Source organism: Oncorhynchus masou, chromosome 26 (genome assembly GCF_036934945.1).
Source record: "Oncorhynchus masou masou isolate Uvic2021 chromosome 26, UVic_Omas_1.1, whole genome shotgun sequence".
In the NCBI taxonomy this organism is placed as follows: Eukaryota; Metazoa; Chordata; class Actinopteri; order Salmoniformes; family Salmonidae; genus Oncorhynchus; species Oncorhynchus masou.
This window is the reverse complement of record NC_088237.1, coordinates 22,380,824-22,393,872: the sequence shown is the minus strand read 5'-3', so window position 1 is coordinate 22,393,872 and position 13,049 is coordinate 22,380,824. Positions and strand designations below refer to the sequence as shown.

The following is a 13,049-nucleotide window of genomic DNA, read 5'->3' as shown; positions in this document are numbered from 1 at the left end:
GACACTCTGCTGTGTTCTTGAAATACCCACAGTTGTGTGTTCTACAGCTGTTTCAAGAAAGCCAAGGAGACGTGTCATGATCATGTTCCTAGAACATTTTTTGCAGAACATTCTGGGAGTGTTTGTGGCTCAGACAGCTTTCTGTGTGCTGCAGGAGGAAATCCGTCCCCAGTTTGAGGCCAAATATTCAAAAAAGGAGAGGATGAACCCCATATCTGGAAAACCTGAGCCGTACCAGGCCTTTACAGACAAGTACAGCCGACTCATCGTCTCAGCTTCTGGAATCTTCTTTATGGTAAGTCCCTGGAGTAGGTATAGTGAATATTTCATAATAAATTAATTTGAGTAGGGACAGATTCATTAAAATGGTTTGCATGTTGCCTCATGATTGCTGCTTGTCAAACCAGTTTCCCACTGGTTTTTGTTTGAATTTATTCAAATCTTCAGTAAGTGGCCCATGCAGGAATCAAACCCATAACTGTGATATTGCAAGGAAGCCAAATCAAGCCATTGAGCTATCAATCAGATTTGCCTTGTTGCTATCGGTGTGTCTGACCAGAATGTTTTATTGACCACAGATCCTGGTGGTGATCGCTGCCGTCTTCGGCATCGTGATTTACCGCGTGATCACAGTCAGCACTTTTGCCGCCTTCGGCTGGGCTCTCATCAGGAATAACTCTCAGGTGGCCACCACCGGCACAGCCGTGTGCATCAACTTCTGCATCATCATGCTCCTCAATGTGGTAAGGGCTTTGTTGAGAAATGCATTTAGGATTATGAGATTAAAAAAAGTGGCATATATAGGGTTGAAGTCGGAAGTTTACATACACCTTAGCAAAATACATTTAAACTCAGTTTTTTTTTAAATTCATGACATTTAATCCTAGTAAAAACTTCCCTGTCTTAGGTCAGTTAGGATCACCACTTTATTTTAAGTGTGAAATGTCAGAATAATAGTAGAGAGTGATTTAATTCAGCTTTATTTCTTTCATCATATTCCCAGTGGATCCGAAGTTTACATACACTCAATTAGTATTTGGTAGCATTGCCTTTAAATTGTTTAACTTGGGTCAAACGTTTCAGGTAGCCTTCCACAAGCATCCCACAATAAGTTGGGTGAATTTTGGCTCTTTCCTCCTGACAGAGCTGGTATAACTGAGTCAGGTTTGTAGGCCTCCTTGCTCGCACACTCTTTTTCAGTTCTGCCCACACATTTTCTATGGGATTGAGGTCAAGGCTTTGTGATGGCCACTCCAATACCTTGACTTTGTTGTCCTTAAGCCATTTTGCCACAACTTTGGAAGTATGCTTGGGGTCATTGTCCATTTGGAAGACCCATTTGCGACCAATCTTTAACTTCCTGACTGATGTCTTAAGAAGTTGCTTCAATATATCCACATAATTTTCCCTCCTGCAGCACTGCACCCCCACAATATGATGTTGCCACCCCCGTGCTTCACGGTTGGGATGGTTTTCTTCGGCTTGCAAGCCTCCCCCTTTTTCCTCCAAACATAAGAATGGTCATTATGGCCAAACAGTTACATTTTTGTTTCATCAGACCAGAGGACATTTCTCCAAAAAGTAGGATCTTTGTCCCCATGTGCAGTTTCAAACTGTAGTCTGGCTTTTTATGGCGGTTTTGGAGCAGTGGCTTCTTCCTTGCTGAGGCCTTTCAGGTTATGTCGATATAGGACTCGTTTTTACTGTGGATATAGATACTTTTGTACCTGTTTCCTCCTGCATCTTCACAAGGTCCTTTGCTGTTGTTCTGGGATTGAGTTGCACTTTTCGCACCAAAGTACGTTCATCTCTAGGAGACAGAACACGTCTCCTTCCTGAGCGGTATGACGGCTGCGTGGTCCCATGGTGTTTATACTTGCGTACTATTGTTTGTACAGATGACCGTGGTACCTCCCAAGGATGAACCAGACTTGTGGAGGTCTACACATTTTTTTCTGACGTCTTGGCTGATTTATTTTGATTTTCCCATGATGTCAAGCAGAGGCACTGAGTGTGAAGGTAGGCCTTGAAAGACATCCCCAGGTACACCTCCAATTGACTCAAATTATGTAAATTAGCCTATCAGAAGCTTTAACGCCATGGCATCATTTTCTGGAATTTTCCCACCTGTTTAAAGACACAGTCAACTTAGTGTATGTAAACTTCTGACCCACTGGATTTGTGATAGTGAATTATAAGTTAAATAATCTGTCTGTAATAAATTGTTGGAAAAATTACTTGTATCATGCACACAGTAGATGTCCTAACCGACTTGCCCAAAACTATAGTTTGTTAACAAGAAATGTGTGGGGTGGGTGAAAAACAAGTTTAAATGACTCCAACCTAAGTGTATGTAAACGTCACACACACACTGAGTGTACACAACATTAGAAACACCTGCTCCACCTAAAGGACATCCAGCCACCAGCAGGCCAGCGGTTAAAAACGGGTCATTGATGAAAGGGGACAGTGGAGGCTGACACGAATTGTGCAGAGCAACAGACAGGCTACAGTTAATCAACTGGCAGTCCAGTACAACATTGGTGCCCAAAAACCCATAAAAGAATGCACAACTCCTCGTACCTTGACACGAATGGGGAATGGCAGCCGACAACCTTACAGAGTTCCACTTCTTTCATTCAAAACAAGAATCTGTGGTTGCAGTGGAGTGGGCTAAGCAACGATGACACTGGAGAATTGGAAAAAATTGCCTGGTCTGATGAATCCTGGTTCCTGCTGTTTCACACTGATGTGTAACAACATTGCAGGCTGGTGGTGCGATGTTGTGGGGTGTGTTTTCATGGCACACATTAGGCCCCTTGATAAAAGTGGAGCAACATTTGAATGCCAAAGGATATCTGAACATCATTGGCAATCAGGTGCATCCCTTCATGGCAGCAGTGTACCTGTCTGCAAATAGATTTTTAACAGCAGGATAATGCCCCATGACACAAGGCTAGGATTGTCCAGAAATGGTTCCACGAACATGAATGAATTCAGCTTAATGCAGTGGCCTGCCCAGTCACCAGATCTCAATCCAATTGAGCATATGTGGGATGAGACGGAACAAACTATATGGAGTAGAGATCCACTACCAACAATTCATGGGGGAATCATTGGAGTCAACATGGGCCAGCATCCCTGTGGAATGCTTTTGACACCTTGTCCATGACCCAATGAATTGAGGCTGTTCTGAGGGCATAGGGGGGTGCAACTCAATATTAGGAAGGTGTTCTTAATGTTTTGTACACTCAGTGTATATTAATGTCTTATCAGTGGTGAAACCCTAATGTCATGTGGCACTTTTTGATATAGTTAAATACAGTTGCGCTCAAAATGTTGATAAAAATGAATCCTAACGCCCTTCAATGCCACGGCGTATCGCGTTTTAGGTACAACAGCATGAGAATCAAGAGAATCATGGAAAACATGCCACGGCGTATCGTGTTTTAGGTACAACAGCATGAGAATCAAGAGTATCATGGAAAACATGCCACGGCGTATCGTGTTTTAGGTACAACAGCATGAGAATCAAGAGAATCATGGAAAACATGCCACGGCATATCGTGTTTTAGGTACAACAGCATGAGAATCAAGAGTATCATGGAAAACATGCCACGGCGTATCTTGTTTTAGGTACAACAGCATGAGAATCAAGAGTATCATGGAAAACATGCCACGGCGTATCGTGTTTTAGGTACAACAGCATGAGAATCAAGAGAATCATGGAAAACATGCCACGGCGTATCGTGTTTTAGGTACAACAGCATGAGAATCAAGAGAATCATGGAAAACATGCCACGGCGTATCGTGTTTTAGGTACAACAGCATGAGAATCAAGAGAATCATGGAAAACATGCCACGGCGTATCGTGTTTTAGGTACAACAGCATGAGAATCAAGAGTATCATGGAAAACATGCCACGGCGTATCGTGTTTTAGGTACAACAGCATGAGAATCAAGAGAATCATGGAAAACATGCCAAGGCGTATCGTGTTTTAGGTACAACAGCATGAGAATCAAGAGAATCATGGAAAACAAACCCTATTAACTTGTAACCTTGTTTTTTTCAGTTGTATGAAAAAGTTGCCCTTCTGCTCACCAATTTAGGTAAGCTACAACTGTTCCTCCATCTGTCATCATGCTGTAACATGCCATCCTCAGAGGTAATTACAGTCAATATAATGCCGGGGCTGTCGTTTTATACACAATCTCTCTCTTTCCGTCGCCCTCTCTTTATTCTTCTTTCTCTCTTATTCTCTATTTTCTCTCTTTTCTGTTTCTCTGTCTCTCCCTCTGGCTCTGTGTCCACAGAGCAGCCGAGGACTGAGTCCGAGTGGGAGAACAGCTTCACCCTGAAGATGTTCCTGTTTCAGTTTGTCAATCTCAACAGCTCTACCTTCTACATAGCTTTTTTCCTGGGCAGGTGTGGAAACGTCTCTACTTCATGGTTTAAATCATAATACCCGGCTATATTTCACACTATATTTCATAGAGATTAGTTAGTAAAATGATGTGACCACCTTTGTCAGGTTCACTGGCCGGCCAGGAGCTTATATCCGCCTCATTAACCGCTGGAAATTGGAAGAGGTGAGTGAACTTTCATGAGGCTTTTCAAATGTGTTCAACGTGGAACATTTCTAGTGAAAAGTACTCTCGTGGACAGATGCACGTAACATAAATGGATGTAGCATCTGTCGACCGACTGTGGGATGCCACAACGAATTAGGAACTTTGTTCCAGTACATAGATTTTTCATCGCTGATCACATCACAATTTCGCAGGTGCAAATCTAGGAAGTGGAGGGGACATTTTGTCCCGTAGACTTGCCAGAAACTGTCTGAGAGTTTCAGTTTAGAGGGGTGGAGACTTCAGTAGTCTCTTTAGTATATTTCCTAACACGTCTCCGCCCAGAACTGAATTGAGTTTATGCAGCAAATACCCAGCATTTTAGTTCTGGGTGTCCCAGATTAAGTGGAAAGTAGCTTGGAACACTGTATTCTCACTCTAACCTCTTGTGTTATGAACCAGAAAACTAGGGTTACTGGATAGTTAGTTGAGGAGTTATGATTGAATAAAGTGTCGGCACTGTTTCCCCTTTCTGTGTAGTGCCATCCCAGTGGTTGTTTGATAGATCTCTGCATGCAGATGGGTATCATCATGGTGCTCAAGCAGACCTGGAACAACTTCATGGAGCTGGGCTACCCGTGAGTTTGGCCTTGGCTTAGCCAATTAGACGCAACTAGTGCCTAGTGTGTCATCTCCACCAGTCACCCCCCGTGACTCTTTATAATTGGTTGTTTGTCAGGCTGATCCAGAACTGGTGGACGCGGCGAAGGCTGAGGCAGGAGCACGGCCCCAACGCCAAGGCCAGCTTCCCGCAGTGGGAGAGGGACTACAACCTGCAGCCCATGAATGCCTACGGACTGTTTGACGAATACCTGGAGATGAGTATGTGCCCTTTGAACCTGAGGCCACGTTTAAAGCAACTGTCCAATGGAAATCTCACTAAATAATAAATATATATAAAACTTAATATTATGTTAACTCATACCCTAATAATGTTGTTGACTCATCCTATACTTGTATTTGTGGCCAAAGCATACATTGGAGAAAAAGAGGAGAAAAAAACACCTCAAATAGACTGTTTAAAAAATGCTTGCTATTTCCACATAGAGGATGATGTCATCCTCCTGAGAGGGAGGAGCTGGAGAATCAGTGGTTTACTTTACATATTTTTTTTACCAGTGTACACCCACACCTTTCTGTTGTTGGGCTACACCGTTCCAATACAGAAAAGCTGCCTTCTAACATAAATATTTTTCCTTCCAAAAAATGAAAATTAAGTATCTCGTATTGTAATTAATTATAAGTTATATTCCATAGAAATCTGGAACACTGGACAGTTACTTTAAACCGCAAATAATTTCTATCTCACTATAAATCAATTGACCAATCAGAAGAAATCAGTGTGGCTCGAGCCATATAGACCTGTGTGAGACCTGAGTGAGCAACCAAGAAAGCCACTGCTCTGCATTGAGAGCACTGAGAATCATTGCCGACATCACCTTGTATACAGTTAATACACAAGTCATCATCTTGTATACAGTTAATACATAAATGCAGAAAACATAGCTAACTCCTCTATGTAAGATGGGTGTAAAAATGTGTTGGTGTTGTCATCGATAGATCCTCTTCTTTCTGTTTGTCCCATTCCCATCAGTGGTGCTTATACTGTTCTGTTTGTTATGTTCACACGCTTTGACTAGAAATGGCTCAATTGTAGACACTTTGGAAAGATTTGGACATGAAATACTAAACATGCCAATATTGGGGATATTGAGTTACATTGGTTTTTGGACAAAAATACAACAATGTTAGCATTTGGAAATTGTGGCCACTGGTCAGGTATATAAAACCAAAGGATGGATTGATGTCTAACCTTTTCTCTAGACTTCTTACAGCGCAAGGAATACAATGTGTAAATTGGCTGAACCATTTCCTTAAACAATTTGGATAACACTTTACATGGGGTTCTTATTACTGTGTAATTATTCCTGTGAGTACAGTGTAATTATTCCTGCGAGTACAGTGTCATTATTCCTGCGAGTACAGTGTCATTATTCCTGTGAGTACAGTGTCATTATTCCTGTGAGTACAGTGTCATTATTCCTGTGAGTACAGTGTCACAAGTATTTGAATTACTCATTGTTACACTCCAACTTACAGCAGCACAACTAACCCTAGCAGCACCTAGACGTAACCATTAGTTACACTAACGGTAAGTACAGTGTAGCAATGACTAATTACAATTATTTTTGCACTGCTTACAAAAGTAATTAAACAGTAATAAGAGTATTGTAATGAAATTTGTTAATAAGTTGAGAGAACCTATTGGTCAGATGTGGGACACCAACTCCGTTGTCATTTTTCCCTGATTGCCTGATTGCTTGCAGTGAACATGAAAGGTACTGTAGAAAAAAAATGTTGTTTACTAGTTAGGTCATGAATGCATGTGCCAAATATGTTTATTGCGCTCCTTGCCATCATATTCTGCTTTGCCAGGCAAACTGCACATGGAGAGGAGAAAGGCCATGAATATTAGCTTAGGACCTAATTACTTCTATAGAAAAAAAGATTTCCACTGGGCAAAACAGTGTCCTATGAGGGGCTGCGGGTGGTTCTGCAGTGGGCAAAGTGCTGGTGTTAGTGGCAACTTTTTCTCCAGGCTGCCAAGACAATAACACACCTGACAAGAGTCTATTGATGACTATAGATCACCTCAGAGGGTGTTGATTAACCTGGATAGTTTCTGGGTGGTGGAAATGACCTTTCTGTCTGAGAGATTCCAGACTGAAATACAGCCTACTTGAATAAATGGCCAGTTCATAGATTAAACGTCACAGGGCCCACATAAGGCTGAAAACACCTGTCATAAGAATACAGAATTTCTAACAATTTATACCAGTATTACAAATGACTCGAATGTAATTTACCAAGTAAAGACTGGTGTAAGAATGAGTGGTTAGGACCCTTGTATGATGTCATTATTGAAAAGTTCTCATAGTTAACTGAAGTATAATGCTATGTAATTCTCCATGTGAAATGTCCATATCAATCTGTAAGCTCTTCACCTGTACAGGAATGACATCCTCTAAAATGGCATGCAGCCTCTGCCAACTTCACTAACTAGGGGAGATCATTATTGAAATGTCAATTTCAATATTTCACTATTTTATAATCCTCTAATACAGTCTAATATTTAAGAACTGTTGAATAAAAAACGGAACTTGTTTGGACAGTAAAGGACTCTAACCTGCTGTTGTTACATTCCAGAATAAGTTGATCTACATGACTGATTTATCCTCTTTGCCCCCAATGGGAGCTGGAGGTCGAAGGTCAACCATAAACTAGCATTCATACTGGGTTTGCTCATGTAAACCATTATATACATGCCATGTACTGTATATATCATGTTTACATTTATTTACCAGCAATGTGAATCATTAATGTCGACATAGATTTTCCACATGCATATTGAAGGAAAAGTCTTCGCCAAAACTATCTTTTGGTATTTGTTTAATTAGTCCATTGTTGGCATAGTCCCAAAGTGTTTTGCTTGTCAGCAATCAAGTTTTCAAGATACGTAACTTTCAAAATACAGAAATCATCACTGTATGATGCATTTTGCATTAAATGATGCTGCGTTTTGCATCATACGGGGATGATTTCTGTGTTTTGAAAGTTACATATCTTGAAAACTTGAGTGCTGACAAGCAAAACCATTTGGAACTATGTCAACAATGGACTAATTAAACAAATTCCAAAAGATAATTTTTGGGTGGAGTTGTCCTTTAAGTATGATTATGTGAGATATACATAAAGCAGGCACATGACAGGTATTAATCACACAATGGTTACTTGAAGCATTTCTCCAACATGTGTTTGGTGTAGACAGATTTATGTATGACAATGCCAGATGACCGTGACATTTATGACAATGACAGATCAGTGCAACGCTTAGGCTAGGATTCCGTGGTTTCACACAGCATGCAGCTATGTCCACATGCATGTGTCACTGTTTATTTTAACCCATCATGCTGCATAGATCCATTATGTGGTGTCTCTGTAGGCTTTTTGAATGCTCATTTGTAATTACGCTCAATGTACTACCATCTGTGACTTCCTTGGCGAGGCTCTTCACGAAGCACAAAATCTAATGGCTAACTTTGTCCTGTGCAATGCCCACACGCACTGACATACAGTAACAATTGTGACATTGAATGGTATAACCTCAAATCATATCGCCCTTTCTGAGTGAATATGGCTTTGGGGTGGCCATCTGTACAAAATGTAATGGGGTTTTTGAATGGGGTTTTGAATAGGACTACTGGTGACGCTTTACTCCCTGTGTCTGTGTGTTTCAGTCTTACAGTTTGGCTTCACCACCATATTTGTGGCAGCTTTCCCCCTGGCCCCGCTCCTGGCCCTCCTCAACAACATCATCGAGATCCGCCTGGACGCCTACAAGTTTGTCACCCAGTGGAGGAGACCCCTGCCCTCTCAAGCCAAAGACATCGGTTAGGCTCAACTTCCGGTCTGACAATCCCCTACTGTAGGGACATTTTCAAAGGAACGCAAAACATGCCATATAGACAAAATTGTTCTACGCCAACAATCGTGCCTCAACTATTTTCATTCAATGGAACCCTATTTCATTAGTTTCAGCACAGACAGACAATTTTAGCCGACCAGTCTGTTATGCTTTATACTTTTGGAATCCTTCTCAAACCCCTTTCTAAGTATTCTTTGAAGAAGTCCTGACGGGCTGCTTGCTGGTGAACTGTAATAAATCATTTGCATCGGAGCAAGAACATCATGTTATTTTCTCTCCAGGGATCTGGTACGGCATCCTGGAGGGCATCGGTATCTTGTCCGTCATCACCAACGCCTTTGTCATCGCCGTCACCTCCGACTTCATCCCACGCCTTGTCTACGCATACAAGTATGGCCCGTGTGCCGGGCAGGGCCGGGCCGGGGAGAGGTGAGCGAGCCTGACCACAGTGACCACAAAGGCAAAGTGTCTACTTTTGACATTATTATGGCTAGTAATAGAGGGCAGCGGCATTGTCCTGCATCACAATGTCAAAGCACTGACATTTGATTATTTCCTGTTTATTGTTTCCAGGTGCATGATGGGATATGTAAACGCCAGTCTATCGATGTTCAGAGTGTCTGATTTTGAGAACACTTCGGTGCCCAGGACAGATGGATCGGATATGTTTGGAGAAGCAGTGAAGTACTGCAGGTAGGTTTGGTGACCAAAGAGAGTCTTGGTATGGTTGTGCTTGTTTGAACACAAAAGTTATAGCCTTTGACCTTTCGACCCTGTGTTTGACCCCCCAGGTACCGTGACTACAGAGAGCCCCCGGACTCGCCCGGTGAACCATACTCCTACACGCTGCAGTTCTGGCATGTCCTGGCCGCACGGCTGGCCTTCATCATAGTCTTCGAGGTTAGTTTGTACATTTCATTCCATTCAAAAAAAACTGTAACACAATATTCAGCCGAGATGTTTCTGTAATTTCTGTACTATTGGTGTTGTGTTCTTTTGTAGCACATGGTTTTCACCATCAAGAACCTGATCGCCTACCTGATCCCAGACCTGCCCAAGGACCTGCGTGACCGCATGCGGCGGGAGAAGTACCTGATCCAGGAGATGATGTACGAGGCCGAGCTAGAGAGACTGCAGAAGGAGAAGAACGAGAAGAAGAAGAATTCCAGGGCCCATCATAACGCATTGCTCTGAATGCACAAGCAGGTGATAAATAACTACACTGCACTGAAGGGACCAGCACGGAATACAGACAGACAATCTATAACAGTTTGCAGGCTGCAGAGTGTGGCACATTGGAATTACATTTATATATAGGAAGGATAACTCGCCTGCATGACCAATGTGTTGCACCACTCAAGCACAGCTGTCATTTTATGCTCAACACACATCAGTTATCGAAGTAAGATTTGCCAATTGAAGCACGGGACGACAAGGGACCAGGTTGGGCAAGGAAGTGAAATAAGTAATGTCCTTTTTGTTCCTGTTGTCTAGAGGTTCCACTACTGTTGTGATTATCTACTGACACTCTCTCTATGACTCCACAGGTCATACTGGTGTCCACTGTTGCTCGGTGGTGTAGGGAGTGGGAATGACAGAGAACTGGCTGCATGCACGCCAGGGACTGTCCTGCCTGTCTGCGTCTCCCACTGGACGAGGTGAGCGCCCCCAAGAGGACCGTCAGCATGCTCCTCGCCATGGTGTTCAAACGTACTGTACGTCATTCTGAATCCGAGAGGCCAGTGGGTGAGGGGAAAAAAAGAGGACATACATTGGAACATTTGACAATGGGTTTACTACTTTTTTTCCAGATTGATCCTTCTACTTTGGACTCACAACTATACATTTCTTCAAAACCTGAATGTAGATTTCAAAGAAACACAAAAACAATCTTTTGCAGTTCTATTGTCACAACTTAGAAAAATATTATGTCATCCGTGCGGTTGAATGACAAACCCTGTTTACAATCCTAGCCTTTTTATTTTGAGGACAAAACTCATGAGAAATCATGATCAATTGCTTTCACAAGGTTGTGAACCTTCAGCCATGTTCTCTGCTTACATTGTGTGCTGCAATAAGATGTTATTTTGAAACGATGTTCCATCAGATCTGTTTAGTGGACACAGACTGCTCAAACATCCAATGCCTTCCTTTACAATGGATACTAACAAGACTAATAAAAATTCATATTTATTACAAACCAGTTTTGTAATTGTCCCATGTGCACTTTGATGTCATTTTAAAACCATCTCAACATGTTTCCATCTGACAGAATGTGCCACTATGAGAATCTCCATGGAGGTTAGCACATCCTTAGCGGGTAGGTCAGGTTGTCAGAACACAGTATGCATCACTAACACTGATGTCTCCTCCAGCTCGTTTAGAGGCTGCCCACCAAGTAACTGCAGCCACTGTCTGCCTCTAGTGTCTAGTGTGGTAACACCTGATTCCCCTCTGCAGTTCCCTACTTGGCCACCAAGGGGCGCCAATACACCTATCTTCTGATGCAGCCACAGGCATCAAAACAATGGGAGAGAGAGAGAGAGAGAGAGAGAGGGGAATAGGTGTACAGTTAGTTCTCACATTTTTTTGTCAGGTGTCCAAAGATAAACACAGTCATGTTCTGATGCTGAGAAGTGTCTTCATTTATTTAGGGGAAATACAATGATGACGGTGACATTGTAGAGTGTTTTTGTGCTCCTGGTGGAATTCTTGTTTGGTTTACACCATTATTGGTATAAAATATCTGTCAAATATGTACAGCTTGGCAGCTTTCTCCTGTACATTTATATAATATGAATACACATTTTGCCAAGGGCAACAGTTGGTTCCCCAAACACCGCCTCAATATTGACCACTTCCTTTCATATCCGTAGGAATTGTCAGACTTCTGGCGCTACAATTTTATTTTTTTATTATTTTTTTTCACATTCATTTAACCAGGTAGGCTAGTTGAGAACAAGTTCTCATTTGCAACTGCGACCTGGCCAAGATAAAGCGTAGCAATTCAACACATACAACAACACAGAGTTACACATGGAATAATACAAATACAACAGCCTATCAAGGTCAACTAGCTTGTTATCCCTTTCTGTGATAGGTAACACTTACATTGACGATAAGATGTAATTTAACTGAGGATAATTGAGGATAAGATGTCATTTATTCATGATTGAGGTTCAGGGGTCTAATAAGACAAAACAAGAAGATGGCTGAAGTGGCCAGTCAAGGTCGTGTTGGCAACCAGAGCACACTGAAAGGGCTTTTTCAGCAGCAACCACAGGGCTGGATTCAAGCAGAAATTGCATGTTCCTGTTTGAGCACAAAATACACGATAAATGTTGGGGGGAAATGTCTTGGCTGAATGTCATTGAAGAGAGACAGCATTTTGGTTGGAAGTTGATTGTCTTGCCAACGGAATCACAACCATCTTGCAACTCTCTTGACCCTGGAAGCCTGAGAAAAGGGCTTTGTAATGCCACTGGGAAGTTCCAAACCATTCTGTATGTTTTATGAAAACCACTTTTACAGTATGTTGTCTATGGTCATATTGTGTGAGCATTATAAAGCCATTCTGAGGTTACATAGAGTATCCCTTCTTAGTCTAACGGTCTGACCTTGACTGGAACTGATACATGTGGAGCTGGAAGCTGTTGGAAATCACATCAGCATCTGAGTCAGAGATGTAGCTTACTTAATAATACATGGATGTACCAATCATCTAATAACCACCGTTTCCAGAAGGGCATCTTTCTACATTGTTTTTAGCTTTAGAACTTGTCCATATTATTCCATTTTCTATATTCAAAATGCTTAATCCTCCTGACCCTTGCAAAATGCTTAATCCTCCCTTGCAAAATGCTTGTAATCTGCAGTGCAGATGTAAAAACAAAATGCTTATACATGATGCACATCACTACAAATTGGAGGCTGC

The 13,049-nt window shown here is 42.0% G+C and overlaps 1 protein-coding gene across 3 annotated transcripts in view; it reads left to right on the top strand.

Annotated features, from left to right (window-relative positions):
• LOC135515040 (anoctamin-4-like) overlaps positions 1 to 11,318 on the top strand; it is a 44,763-nt gene extending 33,445 nt beyond the window's left edge. For all 3 annotated transcript variants that reach the window (XM_064938846.1, XM_064938845.1, XM_064938847.1), the window contains 13 exons: positions 155 to 295; positions 579 to 743; positions 4,074 to 4,110; positions 4,315 to 4,426; positions 4,533 to 4,590; positions 5,110 to 5,207; positions 5,309 to 5,451; positions 8,928 to 9,080; positions 9,397 to 9,544; positions 9,689 to 9,808; positions 9,907 to 10,015; positions 10,118 to 10,321; positions 10,663 to 11,318. In XM_064938846.1, the coding sequence (XP_064794918.1) occupies positions 155 to 295; positions 579 to 743; positions 4,074 to 4,110; positions 4,315 to 4,426; positions 4,533 to 4,590; positions 5,110 to 5,207; positions 5,309 to 5,451; positions 8,928 to 9,080; positions 9,397 to 9,544; positions 9,689 to 9,808; positions 9,907 to 10,015; positions 10,118 to 10,309 (1,476 nt within the window). In that variant the 3' untranslated portion in view covers positions 10,310 to 10,321; positions 10,663 to 11,318. The remainder of the gene's footprint in view (positions 1 to 154; positions 296 to 578; positions 744 to 4,073; positions 4,111 to 4,314; positions 4,427 to 4,532; positions 4,591 to 5,109; positions 5,208 to 5,308; positions 5,452 to 8,927; positions 9,081 to 9,396; positions 9,545 to 9,688; positions 9,809 to 9,906; positions 10,016 to 10,117; positions 10,322 to 10,662) is intronic.
• Positions 11,319 to 13,049: the final 1,731 nt, after the last annotated feature.